At 35.9% G+C, this 17,350-nt stretch overlaps 1 protein-coding gene across 1 annotated transcript; it reads right to left on the bottom strand.

Annotated features, from left to right (window-relative positions):
- Window positions 1-10,556: 10,556 nt before the first annotated feature.
- Window positions 10,557-14,625, bottom strand: LOC134654749 (uncharacterized). Its single transcript, XM_063510222.1, has 4 exons — window positions 14,616-14,625; window positions 14,193-14,289; window positions 13,342-13,499; window positions 10,557-10,755 (listed from the first exon to the last, which is right to left on the bottom strand). Exons 1-4 carry the CDS (start codon window positions 14,623-14,625, stop codon window positions 10,571-10,573), a joined length of 450 nt encoding a protein of 149 aa, XP_063366292.1. The 3' UTR covers window positions 10,557-10,570.
- Between the last annotated feature and the right edge of the window lie 2,725 nt (window positions 14,626-17,350).

Below are 17,350 nucleotides of genomic sequence, written 5' to 3'. Positions count from 1 at the left end.
CATCGTGCTACAACACAATGTTGCAACGTGACGCGACGTCGCATCGTGCCACGACACGACGTCGTAGCGTATAATTGTGTTTTTACTTTAACTTCAAAGCTTGAAAATGCAAGGAGATTGTGTATGGACGATGAGATGCCGGAAATTAAGTCTGAACTTTTACTCAAACTTTATTAGGTAAATTGGACCCAAGGACAGACTCATGGACTCTGTTTTTTGTGTATTGGGCCACGCTCCACTCCACACACGTCACATTTCCATTCAGGTCCCAACCCATTTGCTCGACTTACCTATCGTGTTTAATATATGACATCGACATATATTATTACTTATGGCTAATTTTCTACTGAAGTTGAAAACTTGCCCGTACGGTAGGCAGCAACCCGTAAGGGGAACCTGGGGAGGCAGCAGCGATTCCGAATTAAAACAACGTGCATTATTCATGGCCGCCGCAAGTTTTAACGGACCGAGTGCGTGCGTAATTTGCTTAAGTGGAGTGTCAAACTATGAGTGGATTGCTTTTCATATTATTCACTCGTACTAGCGAGTATAGTTTCAGTAACTACTTATGTTTATTTTCAGTTTATATTGTTTCTTTGAATGATATTCTTTCTTCATTTTACCCCTTCCCTGATCTTAAAGAGCTCTGAGGGGCTACCGCGAAAACCGAAATTCGCAAATTGCGGGCATCTTTCTCTTTTACTCTAATGCAGGTGTAATTAGAGTGACAGAGAAAGGTGCCCGCAATTTGTGCAATTCTGTTTTCGCGGTTATAGCCCAGACATTGGTACTGGAAAGGAACAGGCACTAGTTTGACAATAGTTATAAACGAAACTGCAGTAAGTTATTAATATGTACCTACTAGAAAAGATCTCACTACAAAATTATTTACTGACGATGTATTTCACATGATTTTATTATCAGAACATGAACAGAACGTTACGTAAGATTTCATTTGCCATATTCCATTTCAAATCGAACACTCCATTTTTCCGTTATATTTGGTTGCACATTCCAAAACAGATGTTTCTCGCTGCGTTTGAAATACTGCTGTGCAATTTGATTTATCGTGAAGCCATCGCCAAAAAACACCGATAAAAAACCCAAATTCCATACCCTGTGTGAACACACGGTGAAAAATCGAATGTGTCGCGACCGCCATTACAACGCTGGCACTATACGGTATGTTTATATTTCCCCACGTATTTTACGCCAGATGTCGCCGCGATAAAAAATAACACCTTGTTTTAGGGTCCGGCGTTTACTCTCTTATTTTATTAAAAACACCCTGTTTCCGTTTTTTACTCGAGCACCTGACGAGTTTTATTTTTATTTTTATTCGGGTGTCGGTTCGCCCCTGTTTACCCTTTGAGTTGTAAAATTGTTTATTGCTTTTTATTATCATTGGGATTGAATAGCTATCGGCTCAAATTGGAATGAAACAATTTCGCTTGTAAGTAGTAATTGTTATAAAAATATCTGAACACGCACTCTAACGCCAGAGGCATGTTCAGATATTTGTGAGCACCTTGGCCGCTCTGATATATCTGATGGTGACTAAAGGAACGTCGAACGAATAAAGGCCGTGCACACCGAACCGTAGACGTTTACGTGAAAAGGCGCGTTGTACCTAATATAGAGATCCTTATAAGAGACGGCACAACGCTTGCGTGACGTGTGCATGCACGGCGCCATCATTTTACCGCACGCATACGGTGCACGCCTCCGCACACGCAGCCAGTGTGCAGTTGTGCACTAGCCTTAAAGCCTAACAAATATATCCTAGATATTCACAGGCTTAAAACTATAGAAGTTATTCTTCCATTCGTTTTATTTGTTAGTTGTCCGAAATTGTGTTCCGTTTTTGAAATAATATTCCTTTGTTTCAGGTAAGAGGAAGTTGGGGAAACATTCATCACACTTTTTTGGTACAGTAATTTATTTACTTTGCACTTTTTCTTTAAGTTTAAATGGATGCAGTAAAACGTGGAAATAATTTATAAATACTTGTAGGTATTTAAAAAGTTGGTTTGGTACCTATCTATTCAGCTTTATTTATTTATTACTCATTAAATTGTCATGTAATATTTCCACTATTTGGTACAAAAGCATGTCAAAAATAATAAGTAGGTACTTAAAAACAACTTCAAACTACAATTAACAAAAACCTATATTATATCTGATTTTAAGATGATCTCCTGTTTCCAATGTTAATTCAAATATTAGGCAAATTTGAGATCAATATAAACTTTATTATCAACCTAACCATTGTAATTAATAACATATTAGTATCATAATTGATCACTTCACAATATCGTCTAATATTACACTAAACCAAATTAATCTTAATAAACAATTAATGAGTTATTTAATGCCTCATCACACGAGACATCGTGTGCATGTAATAAAGAGCAATTCGTGTGATGTTTGTTGTGTGTGTGTGTGTGTGTGTCGTGTATCAGTGTGATGTTCTCGTGTTACGCTTTACAAATATACAATTAATAGGTACAGTTCAATCGTTATTATTAGCTCTTGTTGAAATGAACTCAGATTATGGTCTCAATCATAATATTGTGAATCATGTTAGGATTGAAGTATACCACTTTGCTGTAAAAATTACATACTGTTATGAGGGAACTAATTCATGATCCATCACTAATATCATGCGGGTATATAATAAAATAGACGGGTCAAGACCGGGATACGTGGAAAGGGAGGAGGGAGGCCTTTGCCCAGCAGTGGGATACTCTAGGCTCATATAAATAATAAATAAATAAATAAAAATAATCATGCCACGTGTCACCCTTTTAAAGCGATACATGAAATTAATGACTAAAATTAAATGTTACAAAAATTTTGTACATCAATGAAATAAACACAATAAAATATCGGACTGACTTTTTGAACACGACACCGAAGCCTAACTTGAGTTATTAAAATCGCCTTACACAATATGCAATTTACAAAGGAAAAGAAAACCTTTTATTCGTTGAGGAGATGTTTTCTCTTAAATTTTAAAGCGCTAACAGTCGCGTCACGGAAAAAGTCCAGTGAAATCATGTGAAATACTCTAGGCTCATATAAATAAATAAATAAAAATAATCATGCCACGGTGACAGTCCCTTTTAAAGCGATACATGTAACTAATGACTAAAATTAAATGTTACAAAATGTTTGTACATCAATGAAATAAACACAATAAATATCGGACTGACTTTTTGAATACAACACCGAAGCCTAAAACTTGAGTTATTAAAATCGCCTTACACAATATGCAATTTACAAAGGAAAAGAAAACCTTTTATTCGTTGAGGAGACGTTTTCTCTTAAATCTTAAAGCGCTGACAGTCGCGTCACGGAAAAAGTCCAGTGAAATCAGTACCCGCCATTCCGTGTCGCGATATTATTTCTTACATTTCCGCGTCGCCCGATTTATTTAATCTAAATGAATATGAAATATATATTATATTTAGAAATGTTCTACTTTCAACGGTCAAATTATTTTACAGATGGTGCTAAAGCGCTTTTAAGCGAAATATCATAAAACAACACTATAGTAACAGGTTCAACCTTTGCTGGTGCTGGTGCCATCTATACAAATATTAATTGACAGTTGTCAACCCCCTTAAATGTGTTATCAGTATCACCATATTTAACACATCACATAAAATATGAAAACATAATTATTTAAGTTAAGGAAAAATAGAGGGAAAGAGAAGAAGAGGAAGACCGGGAAAAAAATATTCCAACCATATAAAAAAAAGGTCGTGTCATACCAGAAGGTTACGGAGTTGACAGAGGACCGGAAGAGTTTGAGATTGCTCCATTAACAAGAGCACAGCTCTTAAATATAAAGAAGAAGAAGATAAGTTTTTCATTAACCGTAGGAACAGATTACAATCATTTACTTATGATATCAGAAATGGTCCCAATTCCTCAAAAATTTAATAAAAGCGAGTTACAAATGTGTTGTGAGATGGGTGTTGTATATGGGTGACATTTCTCATTGGGAGCGCTAGGGCAGGGGTTGCAAACTAACATACCGTTATTAATATTGCTGTCCGGCTACCACCAGTTTAACACTGGCATATTCGCTCGTGCGTCTGTCTGTCTGTCCGACCATCGCCCCCCCCCCCCTTCCCCTGTTCTTTAACTATAGATGACAGGAAAACCTATTAGAAATGTGCAGTCAAGCGTGAGTCGGACTTAATGTACGGAACCCTTGGAACGCCAGTCCGACTCGCACTTGGCCGGTTTTTTTTTCATATAGCTTTGTGACAGTTGTCATCTCAAAAGATATTATTGAGTTTTAAGATTGTAAACTACATATATGGAGATAATAGATAGAGCAGTTTCTCTCAGTCAACCTTCGTGCAAAGTAGTTTTAGGTAGTGCGGCGTCATTATAATCGTTTCAATTCTAAATAATAAGGTAGTTCAAGTAACATGAAAAACAAAAGAAACGCTAGGTAGGAAACGCCCTGTTGGAATTGATTTTAAATAAAAATAACATGGTAATTTTTTTTTAATACCTATAGCAATTTCGGTTTACTTTCAAATGGTTCATTGTTTTCGGGATGAAACTTTTAATCGCAAAATTTACATATAGACAACCTTAACTCAACAGTACTTATCTAAAAAAGCATTAATAACATCCAATCTTTTCTCAATTGCCTACGTAATTTACAAAAGTTTTGACAAAAGAAGGCAATTTTTGGCAACATTGATGATGCCCGCTTCGCCCCCGCCTCCCCTAAATGAGGGCACGTAGAGGGGAGTAGGTATGCAAATAACACAATACCTTTAACATACGTATGATGTGTAATGGCAGGTGCGGTTGAGGTTAGATGAGTTCCTTAGGAATATTTATGGTAACAGTAGTAGATTTTACGTGTGTATGCGTACCATCTTAAATTTTATTTATACCTACGTCATAATTTCATAGAAGTTTGACGTTTAAAATAACATTTGCACTGCGAGTGCTATCAAAATCGTTGCAGACTTACCTTGGTCTAACTCTAGGTACATTTATACAAAAAACATCACTAAGCATTCTGATGTTTAGGGTAATCTCGGCGTCTATTCTATTCACGACAGCCACATATTCACAATACCTAAGTTATGTAGTATACCAAGAGTTTCATTAGCCGAAAAGCCTAACTAATGTTTGCCTGCCCACTTATCTAGATCCCAGACTTTGGAGAGACCTAAGTAATGTCTGCGGCAACTAATCACCTACGCTTTTATTATCTCGTAAAGCTGTTGTTTGTGTAAATCTTCAAAATGGCCTAATGTTTTATTTTCTATCTAATATCTGCCCGCGGCTTCATCTACGAGAAAGTCGTCCCTACTCTCCACTTGGTCCTTCTTACTATCTTAATCTTAAATTCAACCCTCTAAAAGGGAACGGAAGCAATTAACTTTATATCTGCCTGTCTGTCTGTTACGTCTTCATTCTTAAACCGGTGAAAGATGATATTGGATAATGGAGATAGTTTGATGCCTAGTAAGGACATACGATAGTTCTTTATCAATCATTATCGTCATGCCTCGCAGACGAAGTAGCGGTCGGTGATCGGTCTGTGTATTTAAGATTATTTTCAAATATTTATTTATTAAAAGATCACTCGAAATTGTGCCGATATAATATTTCTACTAGAGACTGTGCGGAAAGGGCAAAATTGGGGCCCAATACATTCCATCACGAGTCTTCTCTTTCCAAACAGAACTACTACCTGCACCAGTTAATACCATCATCATCAAATACCACTGTGCAATAATTATTTTTGCCAAAAATAACACTAAAATTAAGTATAGGTACTTAATTAGAACCAACATCGAAAAGTATATCAGCCTTAAAATGAAAAATAATGATAAACTCATCAATCTTCCGTTCAATGTAATTATTCGAGGAATTAGTTATTCTTCCTGTTTTAACGGTCCGTCGTATTATCTTTGAGTTTTTCTCTGCTCCGAAGATGGATACGAAAATGAAAGAGAACTTTAATTAAACTATGGAACTGATGAATATGAATTTGGTATTAAAAGTAAATGTTATGTTTAATACTAAGTACCGTTTTAAACAGGTAACGTTATTCCAAAAAATATACATTTATTAAAAACTTCAAGGCAATCGGACTTCAACAAGTTAACAGAATAAATCAAATATTTATTCATAAATACATAAATCAAAAACACAAAAACCGGCCAAGTGCGAGTCGGACTCGCGCACGGAGGGTTCCGAACCATCAACAAAAAATAGAGCAAAACAAGCAAAAAAACGGTCACCGATCCAAGTACTGACCCCGCCCGACGTTGCTTAACTTCGGTCAAAAATCACGTTTGTTGTATGGGAGCCCCACTTCAATCTTTATTTTATTCTGTTTTTAGTATTTGTTGTTATAGCGGCAACAGAAATACATCATCTGTGAAAATTTCAACTGGTTAGCTATCACGGTTCGTGAGATACAGCCTGGTGACAGACGGACGGACGGACGGACGGACGGACGGACAGCGGAGTCTTAGTAATAGGGTCCCGTTTTTACCCTTTGGGTACGGAACCCTAAAAATGCCATGTCAAAAATTATACAATCATAGTCAAAAATATGTCCCTTAGCTGTTTATTATGTCAGCTAGTAGTTCAATCATACTCGTATAGACAGTTTGAGTAAAATGTAAGAACTTTAATAATTATTGAGAATCGTATCGATGTAATATTCACATTTGTTTCCAAATCAATTCCCAAAAGCGGGGTTCCATTTGTTTTAACGGTATTATAGTAGGTATTATTTCCAATGTGTTGCTTTGGAAATCTAAAATTTGATAGTTTGTCTTCAACAGATGATATTTACGACAAATTATACTCGTATTAGTATAATACCGAACCAAAAATGAGCTCATGCTCCTCAGACATATTGGAAATAACATAGTTATTCGCTAGGTGCACGACTGGTGCTGCCGTCATTTTGGCGGACTTTCTACGTTAAATCTTATGGAGTAAAATTAGTTCAAGCGGCTGCCGCTAGTACTAATGGCGGACATTCCATAAGATTACCTGTGTTTGTGACGATCAGCGCCACCTCCCCCTCCACCGACTTCGCACCTAGCCAATAACAGAAAATACATATTTACGTAATAGACTTGTAAATAAGAGACCGTACCGCTTTAAAAATCATAGTCATCTCATGACAAGCTGTTATTATTGAAGCAAACGAATTTACCAAAAGATTTTAACACCTTTACATAATTACAGCCACACAAAAAACAACTTTAAGTCAAACGGCTACAAACTACAGTAAAAGCACTTAATTTTCACTAAAAAAACTTCGTTACATTCGCAGACAATGTAAAAGAAACTTTATAGTTAAGTGTTAACGTTGAGAATAGTGTGGGGATGTTGAGTGTGAAGCTTTCATCCTCTCCGTCTGTCTGTATGACAAATTGCTACGGCGATTAATGATGCGACGATCTCTTGAGATAATTCAGCTTGATTCATTGGTGTCTGCTCAGGGAACCTATGTATGTATATATAAACAGTAAGTAGATACTCGTACCTATACACCGTAGAGTTGGATCTTTGTACAACTTACACGTCATTGTAGCGACGTACTTGATTACATACCGCGGTATTCGGAAAACAAGATCCGTTCTAGACTAGAAAACGATACGATATGTACTAGATACGTTGTAGTTTAGATTTCAACTAGTTCTCTTTTGCAGCTCAATTCGGGCAACAAATGTCACTTTTACGTTAAAATGTCGTAATAATCTCTTGTGGAAATCGTTCAAGAGTATCTCCAGAATCGCGGAAATGTCAAATTTGACAGGCTAGATCTTAAAAATATAGTTGTCGTATCTTGGTGATGTCTAATAGACATCTAATGGATGTCTAGTTCAAAATCCGAATCGGGCCCCTAGTCGTAATACCGATTACAGTCACCAGCAAAAATATATGACTGTGGGCAGCCGTGCAAAAATATCTGATGCTCCATTGGAGGCATAAGTATATATGACGACACTACCTCGGTAAAAATATGTGATGCTTTGTGGCCGGCAAAAACATCGTTAGTCTGTATCCGCATAAATATCTGTTCGGGTGGCTTAAAAATATTTGACGACTCATAAAAATCAAAATTATGTGATTACTCTCATCTGGCATAAATATCTCTCCACTGTGAATGCAAATACATGGGATGGCAGACGGACCGCCTATATATCTGACACGAAATTATGAAATATGTCATCAATCGGCAAAAACGAACCATACCTGCCAGCCTATTATGGATAGCTTTATCCATCTTTATCCACGTGATAAAATAACTGTCACTGTTTAACACCGTGGGAAAGAAAGTGACGGACACCGTTTTATCACGCTGTCACGTAGACAAGAACGACCATCATATCCGTACTGGATAGCATAGAGCCTTAAATTGTATAAAGTGATTTGACAATTCACGAAAAGAGTGCAGACTTGTCATTTCATATGTCTGGCTCACGTATTTCATTTGCAATTTTAAATTCTGATATAATTCAGGTAGACTTTTAATAGAAGATGTGTAATAAACCTCCTTCTTGCATAAAAAAGAATGATGAAGAAGTCAACTTGTGAGGCTGACAAGGACAAACAATAATAGCGCTTTCGCAGCTACTCCTACTGAAAGATACATAAGACTATCCCGCTCGATCATTTCCCCCACCCTTCATGCCAGATCCAGTCATATACTAGATTCATGATATGATTGCAAAACGTTCAAATTTACAAAAAAATTACATCCATTTTATTCCGTCAAATCGATGATAGAATATAATGTGAGACAGACATATACAATGACAAGTCTGCACTCTTTTCGTGAATTGTCAAATCACTTCATACAATTTACGGCTCTATACCAAACATGTATGGTGCGTTTTTGAAGGTCGATAACATATTTGTGATTTTCCAACGTGTCAGATATATAATAGGCGGTCCGTCGTCCATCCGATGTATTTGCTTCCACAGTGGAGAGATATTTAAGCCAGATGAGAGTAATCAGATAATTTTGATTTTTATGAGTAATCAAATATTTTTAAGCGACCCGATCCGATATTTATGCGGATACAGACTAACGATATTTTTGCCGGCCACTAAGCATCACATATTTTTACCGAGGTAGTGTCGTCATATACTTATGCCTACAATGGAGCATCAGATATTTTTGCATGGCTGCCCATAGTCATATATTTATGCTGGTGACTGTACATGGGCCTATTTACATTTTATAGTAGTTTTTTTTTCGTTAGATTTGGATGAATTTGGCTGGTTTAAAGGAGTTGGAAGCAAAAACTACGACATCAAATCTTGTCCTAAAAAAATTTAGTTTGGCGTTGATTTTTTACATTTTATAGTAGTTTTTTTTTCGTTAGATTTGGATGAATTTGGCTGGTTTAAAGGAGTTGGAAGCAAAAACTACGACATCAAATCTTGTCCTAAAAAAATTTAGTTTGGCGTTGATACGATAATTCCATATGTTTTTTTATAACCAGAGGAAGATTTTTTAAGACGTATCATAGCAGCACTAAAATCACGAAATAACATTTAAAAAAAAACACATCAAGTGTTTTCTATGCCTATTGAATATGTATTACCTATGTTGTCTAACTTTCTTTAATTTTTAGCTTTAATGTTGGTTTTATTTTTGTACTTATAAATTCCAACTTATTCATTTCATTTTTGTACCAATGTTACAAAACACAAAAATATGTTACTAAATAATGAAAGTTATGTTATAGATATTTACTTAGACGCCTTTTTAAATGATTATTATAATACATTGAAATAAATATTAAGAGCCTTGGAGCGTTTCGGAGTGTTAATCTGCAGTCGCCATCATTAATATAAAGTGTCAATTTGTTTAAGAATAATTAAAATCTCAATTACGAAGAGCAGTGGTGCGTAACTTTGTCATTACATCAGTAGATTGCTTTGACTTTATATTTTATTTTGACACCAATCAAACACAACATGATGGATTGGAAGCCAGCAATGCTGCTCAGAAATCTTTTTGACCAAGTTCTTCCTCCAAAATCCTCTTCTCCATACAAACGTAGTCTCCATTTTCCTCTCTGGGCATTATCTAATTATTATCTGGGAATTATTTTAACTATTACGGTATACCTTCGTGGATTATTAAATTTTCTCTCTGATCAAATAATATCATAGAAAAATCGTCGCTCTGGGTATTCTTGCCGCTGGTGTTGTCCGGGAACTTCACCTCTTAGTCTTACAAGAAGTGCCTCCTGCTCTACGTTTAAGTCAGAGAAAACCAAAGATTAGTTATTAAATGTGTTTATTTAGAATAAATAATCAACTGTCCCCGCTGTCTAATTTTCTAGCCGAGTTGTCGGACGTGACCAACCTTTGCGTGACGTTGACGTGAGTCATCGCTCTGAGTGCTCTTGCCGCTAGTGTCGTCCGGCAACTTCAACTGGTAGTCGTAAAAGTGCCTCCTGCCTAGGTATATAGTTTTTTCCTCTATCTTTAAATGAGAGAAAAACATAGATTAGTTTATAAACGTGTTTATTAGAATATATAATCAACCGTCCCCGCTGTCGGATTTATTGTCGGTGTCGGACGAGTCGTCGCTCGAACTTTCGGTCTGGGAGCTCTTTCCACTGCTGTCGTCTGGAAGCTTCACCTGGTAGTCGTAGAAGAAGTGGCGTCCGCCTGCGTAGCCGGCCGCAGTTTCGTCGCAACGGTGGTCGTGGATTTTAACGAACACTGGAACAAATGATCATGCTGTTATTATAGTATTTTAATAATTCTTTTTATGTTTCTAACATACACAATAAACAAATTTACAACTTTGAAATTAAAAAGTAGTTTAGTAAAGCGTTATGTAATGAACTCATTATAGGTGACATACGAGGTCGTCGAGTAGGTATTTAACCTACACATATAATACTGAAGGAGAAATGTACAAAAATCGAGAGATTTAAACTCTAGAATCTTATTCGATTGAGACAAATATTTATATCATAATCCTTTATTGTTTCACACGCTTTAGAAAATCTATTTAATTTACGGGTATTTATATATTAAAACGAAAGAACCTGTGACAACCCAAAAACCATACCTATCTTGAAGGTATAACATATTTGAAAATTATTCACTAAAATCCAGAGTCCGTACCATGAGTCACTAACAGTGTCAAAACTGACATAAACGCCATCGAGAAGGTATTTTACTTTCTATACATCTCGTTCGCACTAATATGCGAGTACGAGCGAGATGTATAGAAAGTAAATTACGTTCTCGATGGCGTTTACGCAGTGCCAAACTGATGGTAGCCGTATAGGTATACCCAGCGGGTAAATCAATGGTAAAACAATACTCCATACTGTGTTGAATTTAGGCATGCAACACAGTTCCGCATTCGCATGTCACGTCGTGACATATTTACTAATATTCCAATTTGCGAGCCCTTGTACCTAACTCCGACGTGTGCCCTAGGGACGACCCTTGGACTTGCGGAGAATACATTAGGCATTTTGAAAACCGCATCAAAATGACAACTTCGGGTTGACATTTGAGGCACATGGGTCAGACACACGCATAATTTTATTTTTATTTATTTAAACTTTTATGCACAAAGAAAGAAACATGTACAAATGGCGGACTTAATGCCAAAAGGCATTCTCTACCAGTCAACCATTGGGTTAAACAGAGACATAACTGTTGGTGCAGGAGAGATTCATGAATTATATTTAACTAGAAATGTAATTTTTATGAATAACAGTAAAAAAATATTCTAAAAGGAATTCAAGACTTTGAATTCATTTGATCTAATTATCCGGAGGGAAGAAGAAACTGACTTCTCAACACAGGATACCATATTTTTTTTGGCTTCATAAGCAGGTCCACTTAAACAAATGTGGGTTTTGAGGAGAAATGTACGAGACTAAAAATATCCAAAGTTTTACTCATTACTCCTCAAATATTTTGACTTATGTAATGACAATGGGACCAACTATAAACCTTTCAAATAAACCAAACAGAAATCCGTTTAGGCGTCTTCTAGAAATCGAGAAACATACATCCTTAACCCTTATCTTGGCAAGGCTCAAAATATCTTAAATATAATATTTTTTTTAGATTTTGGTCACCTATTGAGCATACTAGACTATAAAAAAATAAGGAAAAAAATCCAAGTTTTCCCAGTTTCGGAATATCATATGTATCATATTTCATACAATGCCAATCCCTCGACAAATCAGTTACCTACTTTTTAAAAGAAAAATTAAAATTTTAATAAAAATAAAACATGTAGTGCAACATAAATCATCATTTATTGCTTATTAAACGCAATCTAAACCCTCAGATAACTATTACACCTGTCAATATAAATTATATCTACAAATACCTGATCACATGGGAGAAAAATTTGATCCCGTAAAGTTTCAAAAAAGTCGTCAACAAGAAGTTACGTCAAAAAGAAAAAGTAAACAAATATATAAAAGCTAAAAAAAAAAAACTTTTTTTTTACTTAGGGGGTAATTTTGGGCATCCACAAACTTTTCCGCGCTACGAGCTACGGTGTAGCAATAATGCTACAGCGTACGAATATACAGTTAAAAAACATCTATTACTTTAAAAAAATCAAAGTTCAGTAACTAAATAATACGACAACTAATATGACATATTTGAAACATGTTTTGTAACCCCACGAATATAAAAAAAATATTTAAAAACATGTAAACCTATTTTGATGACAACTTGGCAATGTATTAAATGTAATACAATCCTTTTGACATGTACATTTCTGAGTTCTTAGCAATGTATCAAATATAATACATAACAGTTTCATGTAAGATTCTGTGTATTAAATGTTTTAAAATTCGTCCGCAATGGAAATATTTACGCACTAACAGATAGTTAATGCATCAAAATGTAGATTATGGAAAAATACATATTAATCTAAGAAATAAGTGCATAACTTCCAATACGAAACGAAATTTGTTGTTTCTGCGGCGCCATGTTGATTATTACTAATTAATTTACAATGACACTTGTCTCCATTATTTTTTTCTATAATAAAGAAGGGTAGCTCGACATATTTATGGCAGAGTTATTTTGTTAGGTAATAAAGTTAACCTGCTAGATTTTTTTAAGTTCCATGTATCACGGGTGTTACAATGCCAAGATAAGGGTTAAAAAAATCTAAGAAAGGCCCGAGGAAAGAAGAACTCACTTTTAAACCCGCGACTCAAAAAGTGGGGTGTTATACTTTTGACACCAATGTATGTCTGTCTGTGGCATCGTAGCTTTATATTTAATAGTTACTGAAGTCTATTAAAAATAACTCACTAGTGCCATCCTGGCAGTTCCTATAATACATCATGCACTCGCTCTTGAAGGAGCGGCGCGCGCGCTGGTACCCGCCGCAGATCCACTTGATGGTTGGATCACGCCACTTCTTGGTCATGTCTTCGGGGCACGGAGTGCATTTGCGGTGCCACTTTCTCCTGGATTTATTAGTGTTATCTTTGATCAAGATTGAACAGTTACACTGGTATTGGTAATAAAAATTATGGTAAAAGTTAAGAAACAATAAATTTACTTAACCTAAAATTTAGATTTGGCTGCAAGCCCATGGGAGTATCATATTAAAATCATTAAATTACTGCGATGAAAAGAATACATCATTCATATCATTATAAAATTGCCTCCTACTGATCGAAAATGAAGGGGGGGGGACCATCTTATGTATGGGAACTTTCAGAAAGTAAGCTGAAGCTTAGTTTTAAGTCAGTTACCCACTGAAAATCAGCGTCATGGCTTGCCGTGGCATTATGCTGAGTGGGGATCCTGTTTAGCATATTCTAGTTTGTATTGTATGTGTTATTTTAAAAGTATTGTCCAATGTTTTTAAGATGTAAAACAAATGTATTTTCTTTCTTTCTTTCAATTACTTAACACTAATACAACTTACGCTAGTCGGGTGCACTATTTTCTAAAAACTCCCGCACCTATAGCTTAGACTGTTGTAGCTTATTCCCTTATTGTATTTGTTGTTGTCTGTACATGTCCGTACATGTTTTGTGATCGTCACGAATAAAATCTTTTATCTTTATCTTTATTTTAGACCAAGACCAAAGACCTAACTGCTGATGTTAATGTGAGGTGTGTCAAAAAGTGTAAGAAAAATATATATGAACCATCCTCTTCCTTCCAGTGGTTTGCGTTGATTTTCTTCTACAGAGCTCTCTCCAGATGACTGCAATCCTAGTGAGTCTCCACTCGATCTCGATTTTCCTGAAACATTAGACGTAGACTGTTGATAATGATGATACTGTTGAAACTAATTTAATTACAAGAATGATGTTGGCGTGTGTCTAATATACCTACATAGTGTTCGTATATGTACCAACAAACTCTGGCTATATAGTATTCTACTTATTAGTCTTCTAAGACTTGCGGATGCGCAATATATTTCGTGAACTTATTATGGTATTTAATTTAGTAGTCCACGGAATATCCAACAGATACAAAGGCACGATTCAAAAATTATAGTTGAGTTGGATCACGCTAAATTTTCATGCCAATTGCTACGTCACGTATGGAAGTTGCAAGCATCTAACGGCTACTCATTTCTTATCATCAACATACATGTTAAAAAAATTGTACCGATGAGTCCTTCTCGTGAAGATGGCCCGTTTCTCAAAAGCTAACTTGTAATACAAGCGGATGTCACTTTTTGACAGCTTTTGTTAGAAAGGGACTTCCACTTGTATTACAAGTTACAAGCTTTTAATAAACAGGGCATTGGCCGTGATTTGGCTCGTCACGGTGGAAATGTGCAGAGGCGACACTGATGGCTGCTTATCATTTAGTGTTAAGAAAGATCTTTACCGATAAGTCGTTCCCCTGAAGAGGAAGATGTGGATCGCCGAAGCTTTATACGAGCTCTTCTGGCCACTATTGGGCTCTTGGCTGTTATCGTATTATTAGTAGCTCCAGTCGTTGTAGCGACGTTGAGGTCGTTTAGATGGTTAGGTACCGGGAATATGCTCCCCAGGGCGGCGTTCGCTTGGGAAATAAACGTTAGAATGTTTATTTTACGAAGCGCCACTTGCACCATCCCACTAACCCAGGGTTAGGCGGTTAAACCGTTAACCCAGTGTCAAATTGTACTGGTAACAATATTGACACCAGGTTTAAATAATTAACCCCGGGTTAGTGGGATGGTGCAAGCGGCCCTAATAGATTAGTGCCAGATCTTAACTGATACTTTTTAACAACACATTACTCCAATCTAATACCTTTAAACGAGCAATTCTTGTATATTTATTTATTTATTTATTTATATGTATATATATTTCGGGGATCTCGGAAACGGCTCTAACGATTTCGATTAAATTTGCTATATGGGAACCCCCATTTGGGGGCGAAAAATCAATCTAGCTAGGTCTTATCCCTGGGAAAACGCGCATTTTTGAGGTTTTTTAACATGAGCTTTTATACGTATGGTGCCCATTAGGCCTAGCATTTCTTACGAGTATCAGAGATACATGATACTTTTACCCAGTACCAACACTCTATCTATCAGTGATTTTATGTTATTGCGATAAGATCTACGTATTCTAAGTTAACTGTGGTACCTATATAAGTGGTACCTATATTTTACAGTATACATTTGTAATTAGTGTTGTGGTATATTATAATTATTCATTTCACTTGAAAAATGTAGATGAGGAAATACGTAAAAACAGTCAACAAAACAACGGTCAAATCACACTCAAAAATATTGAAGACAGGTAACAGGTTTAATAATTTCTTGATTGTGTAAGTAATCTTCTTGGCTAAGCAAAGGACAGAGCTGTCCTTTGCTTAGCCAAGAAGATCTGTTTGCAGCTCTTTTAAATAGTTGAAAAATAACACCATGTTACATGAAACTGACAAGGACCGTAGGGACACTTGGAAGAGGATGGAGGAGGCCTTTACCCAGAAGGGGTCCATATTTAATTAGCATTAGGTAAGGCTAACATATTTTAATTTACCTATTTTCTTTTTAAAAAACTTTAAAATGTATAACTATTTAAGAAATATGGAACAAATGGCTTTATTATTACTATTATTTTTACTTACCGAACGCCAGCAGGGCTATGCAACGCACTTGCATTTCGTAATGCACTCAAATTCACTACACTCGTTCACGACCGATCGTAAATTGGGCGAAAATACTTTTATGGTCTCGATGCGTGATGTTTACGATAAATCGCAATTTTGCTGCATAACTGCTATTAAATCTATGGTTTTAGGAGGAAAAGGGGACCCCATATCCATACAAACATATATGCTCCTCATTTTCCTCTCTGGATATATCTTAACATTATAGAAAGTATGTGTTTACATAAATTAATGTAGGTATATTGGCTATAGCTGAACTTGACCATAACCGAAAAAAAACGAAGGTTCACATTCATCAAATTGTGTCCAAATATTTTCAATGATGTTAATATAATATCTAGAGGGAAAGGGGGGCTACGCTTGTATGAAAAGGGGATTCCGTTGTGCTCGTCCACTTTCGTCCTATATATTCCCCCATTACTTTGAAGCGATACAAAAATTAGAAAATTTAATTAAAGTCAGTCTGTACTCTACGCACGAAACGCCTATTACTAAACGGTACTTAATCGTGACGTCACGATTCGATAGTTCTTTTTATAGTTTATTAATATTCCTACTTACATGTATACTTTGAAAAACTAATGATTCATTGCATTGTGCCCTAGTTTCCCCATGGCCTGTAGTCACGGTCGGCTTATTGCTCTCTGATAACCGGACGCCGAACAATCAGGCTTGTTACGGCACATTCCCGTTGCCTTGATGAAACGCTTTGAGATGCTGATCGTGTAGTCAACGGGGAGGAAGGATGTTTGTATCATATAGTTAATTGTTACATGTACGAGTAAATTAATTAATATGTAGTAAAGGTATACCTACACAACCTAGTAATAGGTCACAAGAAGTAAATATATACCTAACTATTTACTAAATTTTTACCAACAACAACCCAGTAATCTTAAAAAAAGAACTATAGCCTAGAAAACTTCGACATATGATTCAACAAAATATATTAAGCAGTTTTTTTTTATTTCATGGTTGCTCTCATACTAAAAGTTATTTATCCACTATGTTTCAGTCGCAGAGTGTTGAAGGCATTACTTAATCACCTTGTACCTATACACTATACAGTATACAGTGTTACATGAAATATAGTCTTGTTGTTTATATTTTACTCACGTATTATTAATTTTTGTTCCAGGTACTTATTAATTTCTAGACGGGTGCTAGGCGCTTGCAGCTATTCTAA

This window comes from Cydia amplana, chromosome 1 (assembly GCF_948474715.1).
Source record: "Cydia amplana chromosome 1, ilCydAmpl1.1, whole genome shotgun sequence".
Taxonomy (NCBI): domain Eukaryota; kingdom Metazoa; phylum Arthropoda; class Insecta; order Lepidoptera; family Tortricidae; genus Cydia; species Cydia amplana.
The sequence above is the reverse complement of the archived record's forward strand: the minus strand, read 5'-3'. Positions and strand labels throughout refer to the sequence as shown.

Coding starts and splice junctions, on each gene's coding strand:
- LOC134654749 (XM_063510222.1), bottom strand. Junction 13,500..14,192: donor CCACTGGAAGGAAGAGGATG/GTTCATATATAT, acceptor TAATAAATCCAG/GAGAAAGTGGCACCGCAAAT. Junction 10,756..13,341: donor GAACTGCCAGGATGGCACTA/GTGAGTTATTTT, acceptor CATTTGTTCCAG/TGTTCGTTAAAATCCACGAC.